Raw genomic sequence first — 14,615 nt, 5'->3', positions numbered from 1 at the left:
ACTGATTTTAATAAGAGACTATGCTTTACAAAACAGTTCACATTCCCTGGAGTGAGCTCCCAGGCTTTGCTCAGCTGGTTTCTCCCCTCAGCACAACGCAGCCCCGTCTATGCTGTCATTTGTAGTCCGTGTGAAGGGGTTACTGCAAGACGTAGTGCCATATTTCCACTAATCATCAGTAGAGTCAGCCTCAAGAGCACCGAGTGACTGTTGCACGACTTCCACTCAAAAAATGGGGTTCCTGGTCTCTCTGAAAATGGCAAGTGAAGACTAAACTGAGACAAAATTGCCCCTTCTGCTTCCGATGACTTGCCTGAGGAAGGATACACCAACAGAGAATTTTAAAGAAGATAATTTATTTCATTACTTCTTTTCATTTTTGTTTCAGAGAAATTTGTTCAATATTTATAATCTGCCAGGGTTTGGTAAATAAATGATTTTGCTTTAATAGCTACCTGGCATCCATATGCCAAACTGACAATACAAGAATATTTGGATTTGCCAAATAGACTTTGAATCTAATTTTGTAACTGGGCAAATATTTACAAAGATGTGGTACACTGACCATTGAAATCCTGTTGCTTTCAATCACGCTTTGGTTTTCAGTCTCTGCTTTAAATCTCTTAGCTAAACTCCCATTCTGCTCTCATATGCAGTGGCTCTACCCATTACCTCACTTCTTTCACTATAACCTTCTTCAGAGCTCCTATCTTAAATAAAATACATTTGGCCTTCCAACAGCATCATTTCATGTTAATCTCTAATGACCGTAAATTGCTGAAAACTGTTTGTTATTGCTGCATTGACTTTCATTTACTCAGGTTGATCATGGTTATCCACTCCAGCTGGATATGAAACATGACCAATGAAAAAGCTTTCATCAAAGCCACTGGTGACCCATTAGTGAAATTCTAAATTTAACACCTCCTTTTCTATGCATAAATTATTTGCCTTGTTTTCTCTATTATTCTTCCAGTGTTTCCTTTGATAATTCTCCTGTTCCTCAGCAAAGGGTCTGTAGTCACCTCTGTCCTTGAATTATGTGATATGCTTCTGTGCAGTCAGCCATCCTCTCTGTGCTGACAACTCACAGCTTGATCTGTCCCGCACCCTACTGCTAGTATTACATACCCAGCTGTCTGCCTGACATATCATCTGAAATACAGAAGAAGGAATTAAAAAGTAGAAGTATTAGTTGTCCATTATTTCATCTAGGACTTTTTTTTACCCTTTTATCTCATAACTATGAGCTTTGGGGCTAGGAGAAGACTTTTTTATTTGCTTGTTATAAAGGCCATTTATATTGTCATCACTTAGCAGCAAGCAAGATTGATGAGATGATTTTACAGAATGAATCTCCATTAAATTTTAGCGGGGTGTTTTTGTTTTTTGGTTTTTTTTTGGGTGTTTTGTTGTTTTTTTTTTTAATTAAAGGGTGTGAGAACTTTGTGCTTATGGGAATTCTGCAAATAATCAGATTTACCAGAAATGTTAGGCATGTTAGAAGACAGTGCATTTAATTAGAAGTTGTCAGATGCTCTGTGGTTAAAAAAGAACAAACCCCAAAACCAAGACAAAAAGTATTCCCCAAATTCCAGGTGTTGTACATATAGCATTAAAGAAACCAGACCAACAGTAATAGCTGCATAAAGAAAGTATTGAGGTCAGATTAAATAACAGAGTTTAAATACAGAAAACAAACACATAGTGTTTGCTGCAGGAGGCTGTAGGAAAGTGGGGAAATGAAATGACTACAAAGGAAAGGGGATGTTAAGTAGCATTGACATTTGGAAAAAAAAAAGGAAATACAGAAGTAGGACTAAGAACGCATGGAATCACACTAGTCAAGGTATGCTCAGACACTTTAGGGGCAAAAAGAATAAAATAATTTTCCAAGAATGGCTTCCTTTCCTCCAAAATTTCTGATAATGGATTTATACATGTATGACATACACAGCATTGCTTACTTCTGTGTGAAAGAAATATCTTCCACGCTTTAGGGTAAGGAAGTCCTGTGAGTCCAGCTCAACAGAATAAAAAAAAAGCTTCACAAAATTGTTTAAGTTTTTATGTTGCAGAAGAAATATTTTAAAATTTTACCACTCTTAGGAAGTTTATTTTGGGGACCTATTGTGGTGCCTATTCGCTGATCCAAATAGTATCTCAGTCTTACCTTCTTCCATGCTGTCCCTGAATGAACCTGAATGACTAATCGCTCGTGGTCTCTCTTCTAAGGATGTAGCACTGCCACACAGTTGGGAGTCATCATACAGATCAAAAGAAGTGTCTTGTGCAGGGATGCTGTTTGAACGCATCATACTGGGTCCAGGAAGGTTAAACTGAGATAGGTTGGTTGGACTCACTGGAATACAAAGCTTTATTAATGAAGTACATTTCCATTAAATGATTTTTGGTTCTGCACAAAATTGTGATGTAGGACTAGCATGGTTAGGTGGACTTTACACTGTTGAGAAAATGAAAGGCTTTTATTCGTACATACAAAGCCACCACAAAAAGGTGAAGCAGATGATCTCCAAGGAGCTGGAACTGGATGAAACTAATCCTGTAAAACACATGGTAACACTAACACTGGTGTCTGAATACACGCTTGTTCACTTTGACAGCCCAAGACAGAAAATAAATGGGAGAGATTCACAAGTTAAAAGTTAAAAGGAGTAAGAAGTAATAAATATTTTTAATAAGCAGCTCTTCTAATAAATAAGTATCTGTATTTTATTGTTATATACCTGTAATACCGACTGCTGTTAAGACCAAAATTTACTGGCAAATGCAAGACATATTTATCCTTTGATTTTCTACAGCACCTACAACTATATTAGGTTAAAATTCCTGCACAGGCCAGTTGACTCTCATCATACTAACTAGGAGTAGTCCGACCACTCATGGTTGAAGTCCAGAACAGCATTGATTAACCTACTTTAAGCTTTTGCAAAGTTTGTTTGCCAGTAGGAAGGAAAGCCTGGCTATGGTTCACCTGGACCACATGAACTCAACGCCTAAAAGAAAAAGCTAATTGTCTATCCAAATTCAGCCTCAGTGTTTGGACTTTTATTTTAGATCATGCAAGATGTGCCTTAAGTCATAAACTACCAGAGCAGATGTGTTGTGAGACCAAATTATTCCACAGGGCTATGATAATCGAAAGAAGCAAAGGACAAAATAAATTTTAAAACCCCCTGATCTTATTGCTCTCTGTTGTGAGTACAAGAACCATGAACAAAAAGAAAAAGAAGATAATTGTAAGCAGAAAATGATAGAGAGAAACACTGCTTAAAAAGAGCTGTGTCTAAAACTGCTCCAAGTACATGGAGGAAATCCTAAGCAGTGGCTTGCTTAGCTAGGATTCTATTTCATTTTAAAAGTGGCTTTGTTCAACTTCTTTTCCCATATGTAATAAAGACCAACATTTGTATGTCTGATCAAATTTCTTTTGAGTGATTGTAACCTACAGATGCCATAAGCTGTGATAGAGTGACAGAAGCGTGAATGCTTCAAAGATTGCTGCTAATTCCACAGTAAGGGCCCAAAACACAAAAGCTCATTGTGAACCTAGGTATGTGTCCAGCGCGGTGCAAATAAATGGTTTTCTACTAAGCATTAAAGAAAAAATAAACTTATTAACAAAACTAAATTTGTGTTGAATTTGTGTTGGATTAGCTTGAAACAAGATCCAGAAGACCCAAATCTACATCTTGACCTGTAATCAAATAAATTTGAAATGTGACTCACATCCTAAAATATTATATTGCATTCAAGGATAGGATTTGGATTGGGCCCAGTGCAGTTAGAGCCATGTCCAGCCACTGAAATGCATTGGAAAGGCCTATCTCAAAGCAAACCTGTATATAGGAAAAAAGTAAGGTTTAGCGTCTGGGTTGACATTCACTAAAATCACTGGAAAGAATCCTGATGACTGTGAATCCTAAAAGATGAGTAGCTTTGAACTAGAAGCTCATTTCCAGCTCTGCCTCAGATTTTCTTCTCCTCGGGCAAGTCATAGAGAATCTGTGCTTTTTTTCTGTATGCAAAATAAGAGGTACCCTGGCCTACTCCATGAAAACCACCGTGAGTTTCTCTTCATTAGTACCACAATATGGTGATGGAGATGTTAAAACCAATTCTCTAGTTTGGCAAACTAAGAAATATGAATGGTTGAATTTTATGATTCTATTCTAGAGTGGGAAAAACAGTGAAGGGAAATGGCATTTACCCAGGTTGGAAAAGTGATATTTTCCAGTTGCAGATGAAGACATAGCTGAAGGAGAAACAAGCGGGGACTGACTGCCAGTGTCTTGGAGGCCTCCAGTTGAATGGGAGCGCAGCCATTCCTTGCCTTCCTCCTGACTCGTCTGCCGGGATGATGGAGTATATCTGAAAAACCACAGCTGACATGCTCAAAACAACAACAAGGTGACAGTTTGGAAAGAAACAGGTGTCACATAAATACCCTTCACCAGTTAGATAGAACAAAACCCTTGGAAAGCATCAAGTCTAGTCAAGTGTTTAGCACCAGGGTAAAATTTACCACCTTATTACAACAGAAAAAGTACAGGATTTGAAACCCCTTTCACCTTCATCCCCCTCCCCAAAACAGCATTCCCTTCCTTTGAAGAGATACGATGATAAACCATAGAAGACAGACAACTGAGTTGACAGGAAAGGACTTCAAAGCTATAGGAAGTGTACAGGCTGATGAAAAAGCTGGGAAGCTGTATGTCTAGGATGGGGAATGGACAGACTAGAAGCCAAGAAATGTGAGTAGCCGCTTACAAAATGACGTCTGCTACAGATCATGTGGGCAATTGATTAGATGACAGGAGTGAAACAGATCAACAATTCTGAAAAAGGAGTTTGCATCGGTAATGATAGCTAGTCATGGTCATATGCACGGTCCGTTGCTCTGAATGCTACTTGGCATTGTGTCCTGCCCCAAACTGCGGCGAGGGAAAGGGACAGGAAAAATCTGCAATTAGCAGAAACAAGTTCTCTGGAAGGAAGAAGTCTGGCAATCAAATCATTCATCAACTGCTTCCTATGGCAAACCAATAAAACAAGTGCAACTTGACACATGGGCTAAGAGGGAGAACTGGTAACTCAGCCTCTTTTGGCTAGGCTGGAAGAAGGGCAATTCTGGCAGTGGTGAAACATTAAAATGTGCAGGCAGGGTGGGTCTTAACCAAGAGATTGTTTTCAGCAATGTCTGCAATAGCCTGCTTCATTCAGCACAATCTCCTGCTGAGAAATGAGCACCTTCATCACCACTGTCATGAGCCATCAGTGTTCCCCAAACAGCAGAGCAGACAGGGCTTTTGATACTCTGGCTTCAGGCTTGCAAGGCACAAGTATTTCTGCTTGAAAGCAGATTAAATGAACATGTAAATTCTCATGTTGTGCTTGGGGTTTTGTACAATGTTTTACGGCATTAAAACATCTTGTCCTGATTAAATATTTACTTCCTTTCTCTTTTCAAAAAGACAACTATGATCTTTGCTTCCAAAGATGGTAGAGCAGAATTACCCAGTGGTTATCAGATCAGGAAGATCAGGAAAATGAGAATTCAGGATCTGGGTCTTGGACTGGGATCTCTGCACGTTAAATCAAACTGACAGTCTTTCTGGGATAACTGATCAGGATTACATGCCTATAAGCTGTTTTCCCACTCCATTTCACTTTCAGCTTTCAGCCACCATTACAATCGTACAGCCACAAACCTCAATCATCCTGTTGTACCCTTGCAGGGTCCCCTTTATGCCTCTTTCATGTCCTCCACCTTTTCCATTCTCTCCCAATCCAAAGTGATTGTTTTGGGATAACGGGAAATTTGATTAGATTCTTTTTAAGGAACGGATAGTGCAGAAGAGCAGAAGGTGCTATCTAGTGACAACACTTTAGCACTATCTTAAAATTTCATAAAATATTATTTGTCAATAACTCAAGGGACTTAAACGTGTGATTTCAGTGACTGGAAGGCTGCAGAGTGTCTGTGTGCACATATACCCTCGCTTGCCAAGTCTCCTTCCTGGATTAGGGAGATGATAGGCTGCCATGCCTGATGAGACCAGACAAGTTACCTGATGATCCCCTCTTTTAACCATGGAGTGCAGGAGAGGGTAGATGACTTCTGTTTTCTGTGATGAAGACAGCTCTAACAATTAGTGGGGAATTAGTAGCAAAGTTGGACTCTGAGTATTGATGGGATAGGGATCAAGATGACTTACAAACCTTGGATATGAAAATTAGTATTTTCTAGCCTTACCCTTTACTAGATCTTCAATTCAAATTGCATGAGTGTTTGCATTTAGAGTTCAAGTTCAGATCCACCTCGAAAATGTTGTTTTTCTCAATAATGTTTTCAACAATTAGTCCCATTGAATTGCAAAAGTATCTTGTTCTGTCTCTTTTAGCTCTCCAGGATTCAATGCCTTTTAAGATTCATTGCATAAGGAAACTACCCTTAACAGTATTCACTTTCCATGTATATCCTGAAAGGAAATTCATGGAAAGAAAAAATCCATTGTTAAAATCTACGGTTTTTTTTGGTTTGAATCTAAGTACCAAGAACTCTGTTGTAAACAAGATCAACAAAAGGAGAAAGAAAAGGAAAGACAGTGTAGAAAAAGTTACAGAAAAACAGAGAAGTAGCAGTCATGCTCAAAAAAATATATACCTTAATCCCTTTTTGGGTAGTGTATTTCTGTCAAGCTGCATGCTGTTAAAACAAAAAAAATCCCTAAGGACATACAGTAAACAGGACTGTTCAGAATTACAAATTTTAAAGGTTTAGATGTGTGTGCGTAACAGACGGTCATTTAATGCTTTTTAATATATCTTTCATGATAAATCCCTGACTAATTGGAGGGGACAATAGGACATGGACTGCTGCACATTCATTTTTCATCTAGACATGTTCTGGGCTGGGTCAATAGTAATTTGGAGACTGTCCAAGTCAGACAGAAGTCCTTCCTTAGCATTTCTAACCTTCCTACAGCTTCACCCTGCAATCTGTGTGAGAATCATATGGTCACAGTATGAATCTCTTATTTTTCACTGTTGCCTGCGATATGCCAATAGATTTCCAAAAGAAATGAAGGTTGCGGCACCTGCTAAGAGACAGCATGGCCTTGCCAGAAGCCAAATGACAGCTCTGCTTGTAGAAATACGTGCTAAATATACAGACCCTTGGCTTTCTGTTGTTGTGGAGCTCACATAGTAAGATGATGGTGGGGATAATGAAAAGTGGCACCAGAGCAACGTTGTTCCATATTCACACACACACATGGGGGCAGAGTGGCTGATCACCGGAGATCTGTGGCTGAAGTTTTCCTAATTTAAATCCCATCACTAGAAGGGCATCCACTAGCCTTCCTTCAAATAAGTGTCATTTGGACATTTCCTCATAAAGACTTGGTAGATCAGTCCCTGACTAGTGTGGGTTGAATTTGAACTAGTTATCATCAAGTGTTGCAATGTTTTTTCCCTTAAGACCATAATTTGGTGTCACTGTATGGATTGAATTGCAAAATGGCTTTAGAAAGTTTCTGTATTACATATCATAATCACACCTCTGAGAGCAACAGTAATTTAGGACCCTTCCTACCCAGGAAAACTCTTATGCCATTATTAAAGGTCGTTTTCTATTGTGCCGGGGGTGCTGGAGGCCCCACTGCCATGTAACCTTGATACAAATAGCTAAAGGCAGTGAAAATACTGTTGGCGTTAACAATCTGTTACCATTAGGGCTCAGACTAATTGAAGTAAACCCCTCTTACCACCAGGAAGCTTTATAGGGAATTTTACTGGTTTAATCAGGGCCCTGGGGAGAAAGCAAATGGAAGGAGAAAGTTTGCAGGATTTCAGCACAAGCCCAGCTATCATGGTCCACGTGAGAGTAGTCCTCTACCAGACAGAGGACTAAATTTTCAGCATTTTGCTCCCAACATAACTAAAAGGACCAAGAATGGTTGGTAAAAGAGAATATACATTTGAATGCATGATTCATGTATTTTTTAGTTCCTTACAGAGAAGAATGGGGCCTTGATGTTCCTTTATGCACCTCTAAATTTCAAAACAAATAAACATGATGATAATAACACCAGTTTCTTCTGCAAATGCTTCAAACATCCTAATGAACAACACATTTTCTAATATTACTTTAACTTGAAGTTTTATGTATTTCAAAATAATCTATAGCATGTTATCTAAAAATAAAGGAGCCAATCAGTGCTCCTTTAAAGTAATCCACAAGCCAAAAGTTGTCAGTCAGATAAATAAGCTAGTAGTGACCATAGAATTTTGCTAAAAAACTTTTGTATTCAGGTACCCAAATCAAATAGAGGTGAACATAAGCATGGAGTTATTGCAATTGCATAAAAGTGAATGTAGCAAACATTCATTTTGCTTTTCTAAAATACTAAATATTATGAAGATGCTCCTAGATTTCAGATAATTGCATGAAGCTGTTAACCATCGTTCTATGTAACTGTTAATTCAGACCCATAACTGCCCGTATCTTTTTAGTATCTGAAAGCATTCCTCCACCAAGAAGCTGGGTATGTTACTTCTACAGAAATTGGACCTTTGGGAAATAGAACTGAACTGTAATGTGCAGTGATCCCATTAGGACACTACCAGCCTGACCTCGGTGCTCAAAAGATCTCTAAAGATGATATGAAAAAAAGTCAGTCCTTTCCTGAAAGAAGCAATGCATTCATGGAATCTGTCTCTTTGACTTAAAACAAATACCAATATAAAGTGAGGCTGAGAATATTGCAATATTCCTGATGTTTTCCTTTGCCATGTCGATTGCCAAAAGCAGTCTTGCAGGAAGATGCTTCAGCATAGGCTGAAGTTATCAAGCCCACCATATCTCCATTCCCTTTTGTTTATTTTGCACTGCTGAAACCGTCTGCAAGTTCTCTGGGGGAAATTACAGGAAGCCTTACAGTTCTCAGGTTCCTACCTGCCCTTGGTGTTGAGGTTAACTTGGGAAAGGGCCATAATGACATATCTTTGGGCTATATCTAACTGTTGCAGAGTTGTTAGGGAATAAAACAAATTATTGCAAGCTAAGAAGCACTTAGGGAGGTCTAGGGCAGGCTGGGCCAAGCTGATATGGGACTTACAAATGAGTTTCTACAAATGGCTGAGCACACAAGAAAATCTGATACATGTTGCACTGTTTCACACCTTAAAACTACAACCATCAACAACTGAAAAGTCTTGAAGAGCTTAAGTGGATTTCAATGCACATTCATGGCCCTCAAAACTAAACATCCTTTTAAAGTAAACCAGAGCAAGCCAGTCAGGTGATTAGAAACTACTTCCACTCTGCTAATCTTAAAATGCAGCCATTATTGCTGATGACACTACTGTTAATTCCTATATCTCTGCATTTTTATGCATCCCTTGCTGTGTCACTCAGACCAAGCAAAAGGAAGACACAAATCTGCAGTGCCCAACAGCAATTAAGGGTCCAAAATAACTATTGGTGATGTGTCCACCTGGGAAATTTTACCAATTAACCCCAGTAGACAGTTTTATTTTAGAGTATAAGTACGATTTATTTTAATCCCTCTAAATTGTTGTAAGCTAAAATACAAGTGTCCTCCCACATAGTGGGTTACACTGCTGTAACAACAGAAGTAGACTTGTCTAAATAAATACTGCTAGTGCAAAACTAGCAAAAGTCCTGAGGGAGATGCAAATTTTGCTGAAAAAGCAAATATTTTGCTAGTAAATATTACCAAACCAGTTTTCTGGTTATTACAATGCAAAAGAATCTTATTGAATGACACAAAATTTGGCTGGAGGAAACTTTGACACTGTATCAATACAGCAGCTGTCAGGGAGCTCTGTGTTTATGCCACACCATTGCGTGAAGACTGGGCCTGATGATCCCTGGAGGGATGTGTGGGCAAATGTAGCAGAGACTTTGCAGACGTGCTGTCTCCATGGCAGGTGACTGCTTTTTTGGAGGCAGGCAAGGGCTATTCTCCTTAGCAGGAAACATAGATGTACCCTGGGATTTTGGTCTCATTTTCTGGGTTCTTTCCAGTTGCATCAAATCTTTCCTAAAACTCGATTTCCCAAAGTCTTCAAGTTAAAGACTTAACATGAAAAAGTAGAATGGGATAACTACTTTCTAAGACTTACATGTGATACTTTAATTTTCAAAATACTGGGAAAATGCTTTGTTCCAGCAATGGCATTACAGCCCCTTAGACACTGTCTCCTTTCTGCAAAATAGACTTATCATTTTCCATTTTGTATCTGTGCAAACATATCCTGCCCTGTTATATCCCTTCAGGCTAATAAACCATTGATCACTAGTCTTTGATAACTCTTTACCAACTGGTCAAGCACCTTACTTTATTTCCTTCATTTGCTTGTGAGAAAGTACTCTGAAACAGCACCTAAAGCTTTGCTAAGTTCAGGATTTCTTATTGTATCTAATTCCTTTCCTCTACTCACAAAGACTGTTTTCTTGCAAATGAATTAAATTAGTCTTATTTAAAAGGCTGTTAATGACAAATCCCATGTTATCTGTTACTTAACCCATTGCGCTTCATATCCTCTGTATCTTTCCAGGCAAGGTGGCCTCGCCCACAATCCCCTCCCTCATCCTCCATCCCAGCCCTCCCCCTCGCTCCGTCCTCAGCACAGACCCTTTGAAACCTCTCCAGTCCTAATGACTGCAGGGCTATTTCAGACTGTATCTGAAGCAGGGAAGTGAAAAGGTCATCAGGACCAGTAAATTGGAGTAATCTTTAACCTTTTCATTCCCTCTTAGCATGCTTGCCATTAGTGATGCTTAGCTTGCCATTAGTGATGCTTAGCTTGCCATTAGTGATGCTTAGCTATCAAACTGCAGTTAATGCTTCAACAAAGCAAAGCCATATTTATTTGCATCATCTATTATTAGCTCTCTCTTCTCTTTTAGCTTTCCCTAGGCTTCCTGTGTGTAGAATTTATGTCGCTTGCTGATTGTGTCTCATTTTGTGCTTCGGTCTTTCTGATTTTGTCTCTACATTATATTAGTATATCTCACTATACAGACTGCTCATTCAGTCTTTTGCAAGCTCTAGAGTGACTGAAGAAAAAGAATAAGCCTCTTTGCAGCTAATTTCTTATGCCATGCCAGGCTACAACTAGTATTGCCAGAGGCATCTCAAATATAATCTGAGTTTACAAAGGAAAACGGACGTAATCTGTTGCCAAACATATTTGTCTCTAACATTGCAAACCAATGCTTTTGTTGTGAACAAATACTTTGCTACATCTAGGTTTTACTGTATAAAACAGTTTAGAAATAACACAGCACTTGTAACAGACCTTTCAGAAAAATCAAACTGCAAAAACCCTACTGGGGTTATAATTCAAGAAATGACACCATTTTCTCTAGGTACATGCATTTGTTTTGAGGCCAGATCAACATGATAAATGGCTCTCTCTGGACTCAATCGTAATATCCCCATGTGGACAAATCTGAAACTTAAAAATATTGCCAAAGGCGAAGTATTTGGAACCACTGAAATTAAGTCACTGAACAAATACATAAAGTATCAGTAGTGGGGGTTGCTCAGGAGCTTGTGCCAAACCATTAACATTTTAAATGTGATGTTTAACATCCTCTGTATAAATATGATCTTTGGCATAAATTTATACTCTTCCACATCATCCTATTGGCCTCACAATCCATATATGTAGCACTAAAAATTAGTGAAGGTTTTTATAAGCTAACCATTAATAATTAACTTTCTAAGAAATATCTTCACATTCATTTCATGGCACACAATGCAAATTACTATTTAAAAATTAAAGGCACAGTGCAAATTACAAAACCTTTATGTATCAGTGTATTTTTAAGTATTGTTATCATACATTATATTGTTGCAAACATATGTTTTATAGTGTTGTATTTATATTAGTAAGAGGTGTGATTTTAGCTGATATAGTAATACTTATGAATGCAACATAAGAGAATGAAATCTGCGGAGAGTTTTCATCTAGATTTGGTAAAGAGTTATTTAGGGGTTTGGTTTTGTCTGGGGTTTTTTTAATGCTGAGTTACTGAAAGTGAAATCTTTCCATGGAAAGGATTGATATTGAAAAATACCTGGTTTTATATAAAGGGGAAAAAGTTCTTAACATTGTATATTTTCCAGGTGTATACAAAAAAAGTCTTTTTTCCTTCAAATAATTATGTATTTTCTAAACAACTAAGTTTAACCTTTAAAAGTTTAAAATATTTCTGACTGACTCAGTATAATTTTCTTTTTTGGATCAAAGGCTAATGAAAGATTTAATATTGACTTTTCAGTCCCCATGTGAGATAAGAGTTTCATTGTCAAATCTTGAAAATTTTCACAGGAAGTGAAAATTACTTACTGCCTAACAAGGCTTATTTTTACTCTCTTGCAAAAGTCAAATAAATATTTCACACACACACACACAAAAATTTAAAAAAAAAAATCGTGGTACAAGTATGCCAGGGTGGATGCACCACTTAATAATATAAAATCAATGGTAAAATATTTGCATGTTAAAAAGAGCAAAACCCTTTCTTGCTTTTGTTTGTCTTTTCCAGACACTCAGCAGGACTGTGCATGTAGTGAGAGTCTCATCTTGTAAACTGTCTCCCTGCCAGTGAAACTGCATTTTAGTGAGGATCTGTGCAATGATTACCATGTAAGAAGCAACTTGTCAGGACTGGGCATTTTAAGGCACGAGTGGTCAGCTGAAGGGAGGGGCCCACCAGCTCTGCCTGTGCTTTGAGCTAATGGGAAGAAACCTGGTGGGGTCCCACTGCTGGAGAAGATTTGTTAGCAAGAGGGCAGTGATACAGCTTTGGAGCTGCCAATTGCTGGGACAGCAGGGCGATCCAGTATGCAGGAGTCATTTTGTGGCTGTTTAGATTTGCCTTTAATTAAATTAGACAATTTTCCCCTCTTCTCTGGTTGTTCTCCAGAACAGGGGAACAAAAAAACTTCTCAAGATAGAAAAAGTGCTTGTAAAACTTTAAAAGGCAGTTGATTCCACGTCCAATGCCTGATTACTTTCAGCTTTCTTTTCTTCCTTCCTTCCTTTTTTACATAAAGGACTGAGCTGCTAATTAAACAGTGTCCCTTTAGGAAAACAGGTGGAAGGTTTATTTTTTTGGCTCCTGTCCTTTTGCCTCTCACTGGTTTCGTGGTCACTGTATCTATAGGCAAGCTCACCTTTCCGAAAGAGTAGATCTGACGCTTCCAGTCCTCATGAGCAGGCTCTGAACCTCCTGAGTGCTTGTTGTCAGTCCAGAGAGAGAGCCATGATGGCTAAGAGGAAGGTCAATAGACTCGGAACTGGTGTGAAGGCTAGTCATGGACTGGTAACTTGGTGTGTCCTTACTGCCCGCTGAAGAGCTGCTCAGGTTTGCAGCCCACACAAGACCACCTGATGTGAAAGAGTGCACTGAGGCGGGACTGGAAGCCAAGGAGTGACTTAAGCTTACAACATCTGCATTTAAGTCCGAAGGTTTACTGAAGAGGGGGCTGCTGCTACCACTTTGCCCACCTGCACTGCCCATGCTGCCTGTGCCCGAGGATGGCGATTCCAGGCTGCCTTGCCGTGCCAATGTGGTACTAGGGCTGGGCATTGCCGATGTGGGTTTCACACCTTCAGTACTGGGTGCAGAGGCAGCTTTACCACTTGCCTTGGCACCAAACAACCTAAATGTAAAACAAATAGCTTTAGAGAAACTGATAGCCACATTAAACATTCATGGCGTAACATCCTAAGAGCCAAACTACACATTTTTAATTACCGCTACTAAAATCATGCCTACCTAGTTGATCAATCGCATCGCAAAATTAAATTCACTTAACCATATCACAATAATCAAGGTTTGTTTCATTAGCAACAGCTCTCATTCACTCCTCTTCAGATGTGCTCCTTGCACACACAGACCCTCCCGGAGAGAGATAAAATAAGCACATTTTTGTCTTATTAGTGCATAAACAGATTACACTTTCACCCAAATTCAGGAATTAAGCGTTCCCACGGCTAAGTCATTAGCTTTTAAACCCTTCACTTCTCAAATCAGCTAAAATGATTGCAACAAACACTTGCAAAATGCTTCATAGTTTAATAAATATCTAAGTATTTGTGTAAGATTTCCCTCTCGTCGCTCTTTTGCCCAGATGGTCATGCGGTCATTGGTCATGTAGTAACCATTCAGACAGAATAAACTGCACCGGACCTAAATGGGCTCGGTTTGTTTCCAAGGGCAGTCATGACAGAGGTGTATTTCACATAATTGCTTCCAGCAATTCTATAGAAGAAAATTTTACAGCAATGATGAAAAAAAACCCCAAATCCTCTAAAACTGTTGAAATAAAAGGTCATGTGATGACTTAATGTTTTACTGGAAACATTTTAAGGTGCAGTTAAGGTGCAGCTCATAAATTAATAAGAAATAAATGCAAAACTTATCGTGATGTAAAGTAAGCACGGCTAATAACATAAGAATCCATTTTATATATTACAAAGCCCACAAAAATTAGCTGCAGCTCCCCAGCAGCCTGGAGATGCTGTTTTGGTAACTAGGCACAAGAGGG

At 38.8% G+C, this 14,615-nt stretch overlaps 1 protein-coding gene across 2 annotated transcripts in view; it reads right to left on the bottom strand.

The window, feature by feature from the left end:
• Positions 1-14,615, bottom strand: part of NAV3 (neuron navigator 3) — a 270,974-nt gene that overhangs the window by 44,599 nt on the left and 211,760 nt on the right. For both annotated transcript variants that reach the window (XM_075150396.1, XM_075150404.1), the window contains exons 16-19: positions 13,239-13,727; positions 6,689-6,730; positions 4,232-4,392; positions 2,174-2,362 (exon numbers count right to left, since the gene is read on the bottom strand). In XM_075150396.1, coding sequence (XP_075006497.1) covers positions 2,174-2,362; positions 4,232-4,392; positions 6,689-6,730; positions 13,239-13,727 — 881 coding nt within the window. The remainder of the gene's footprint in view (positions 1-2,173; positions 2,363-4,231; positions 4,393-6,688; positions 6,731-13,238; positions 13,728-14,615) is intronic.

The sequence above is a fragment of the Calonectris borealis genome, chromosome 1 (genome assembly GCF_964195595.1).
Source record: "Calonectris borealis chromosome 1, bCalBor7.hap1.2, whole genome shotgun sequence".
NCBI lineage: Eukaryota > Metazoa > Chordata > Aves > Procellariiformes > Procellariidae > Calonectris > Calonectris borealis.
The sequence above is the reverse complement of the archived record's forward strand: the minus strand, read 5'-3'. Positions and strand labels throughout refer to the sequence as shown.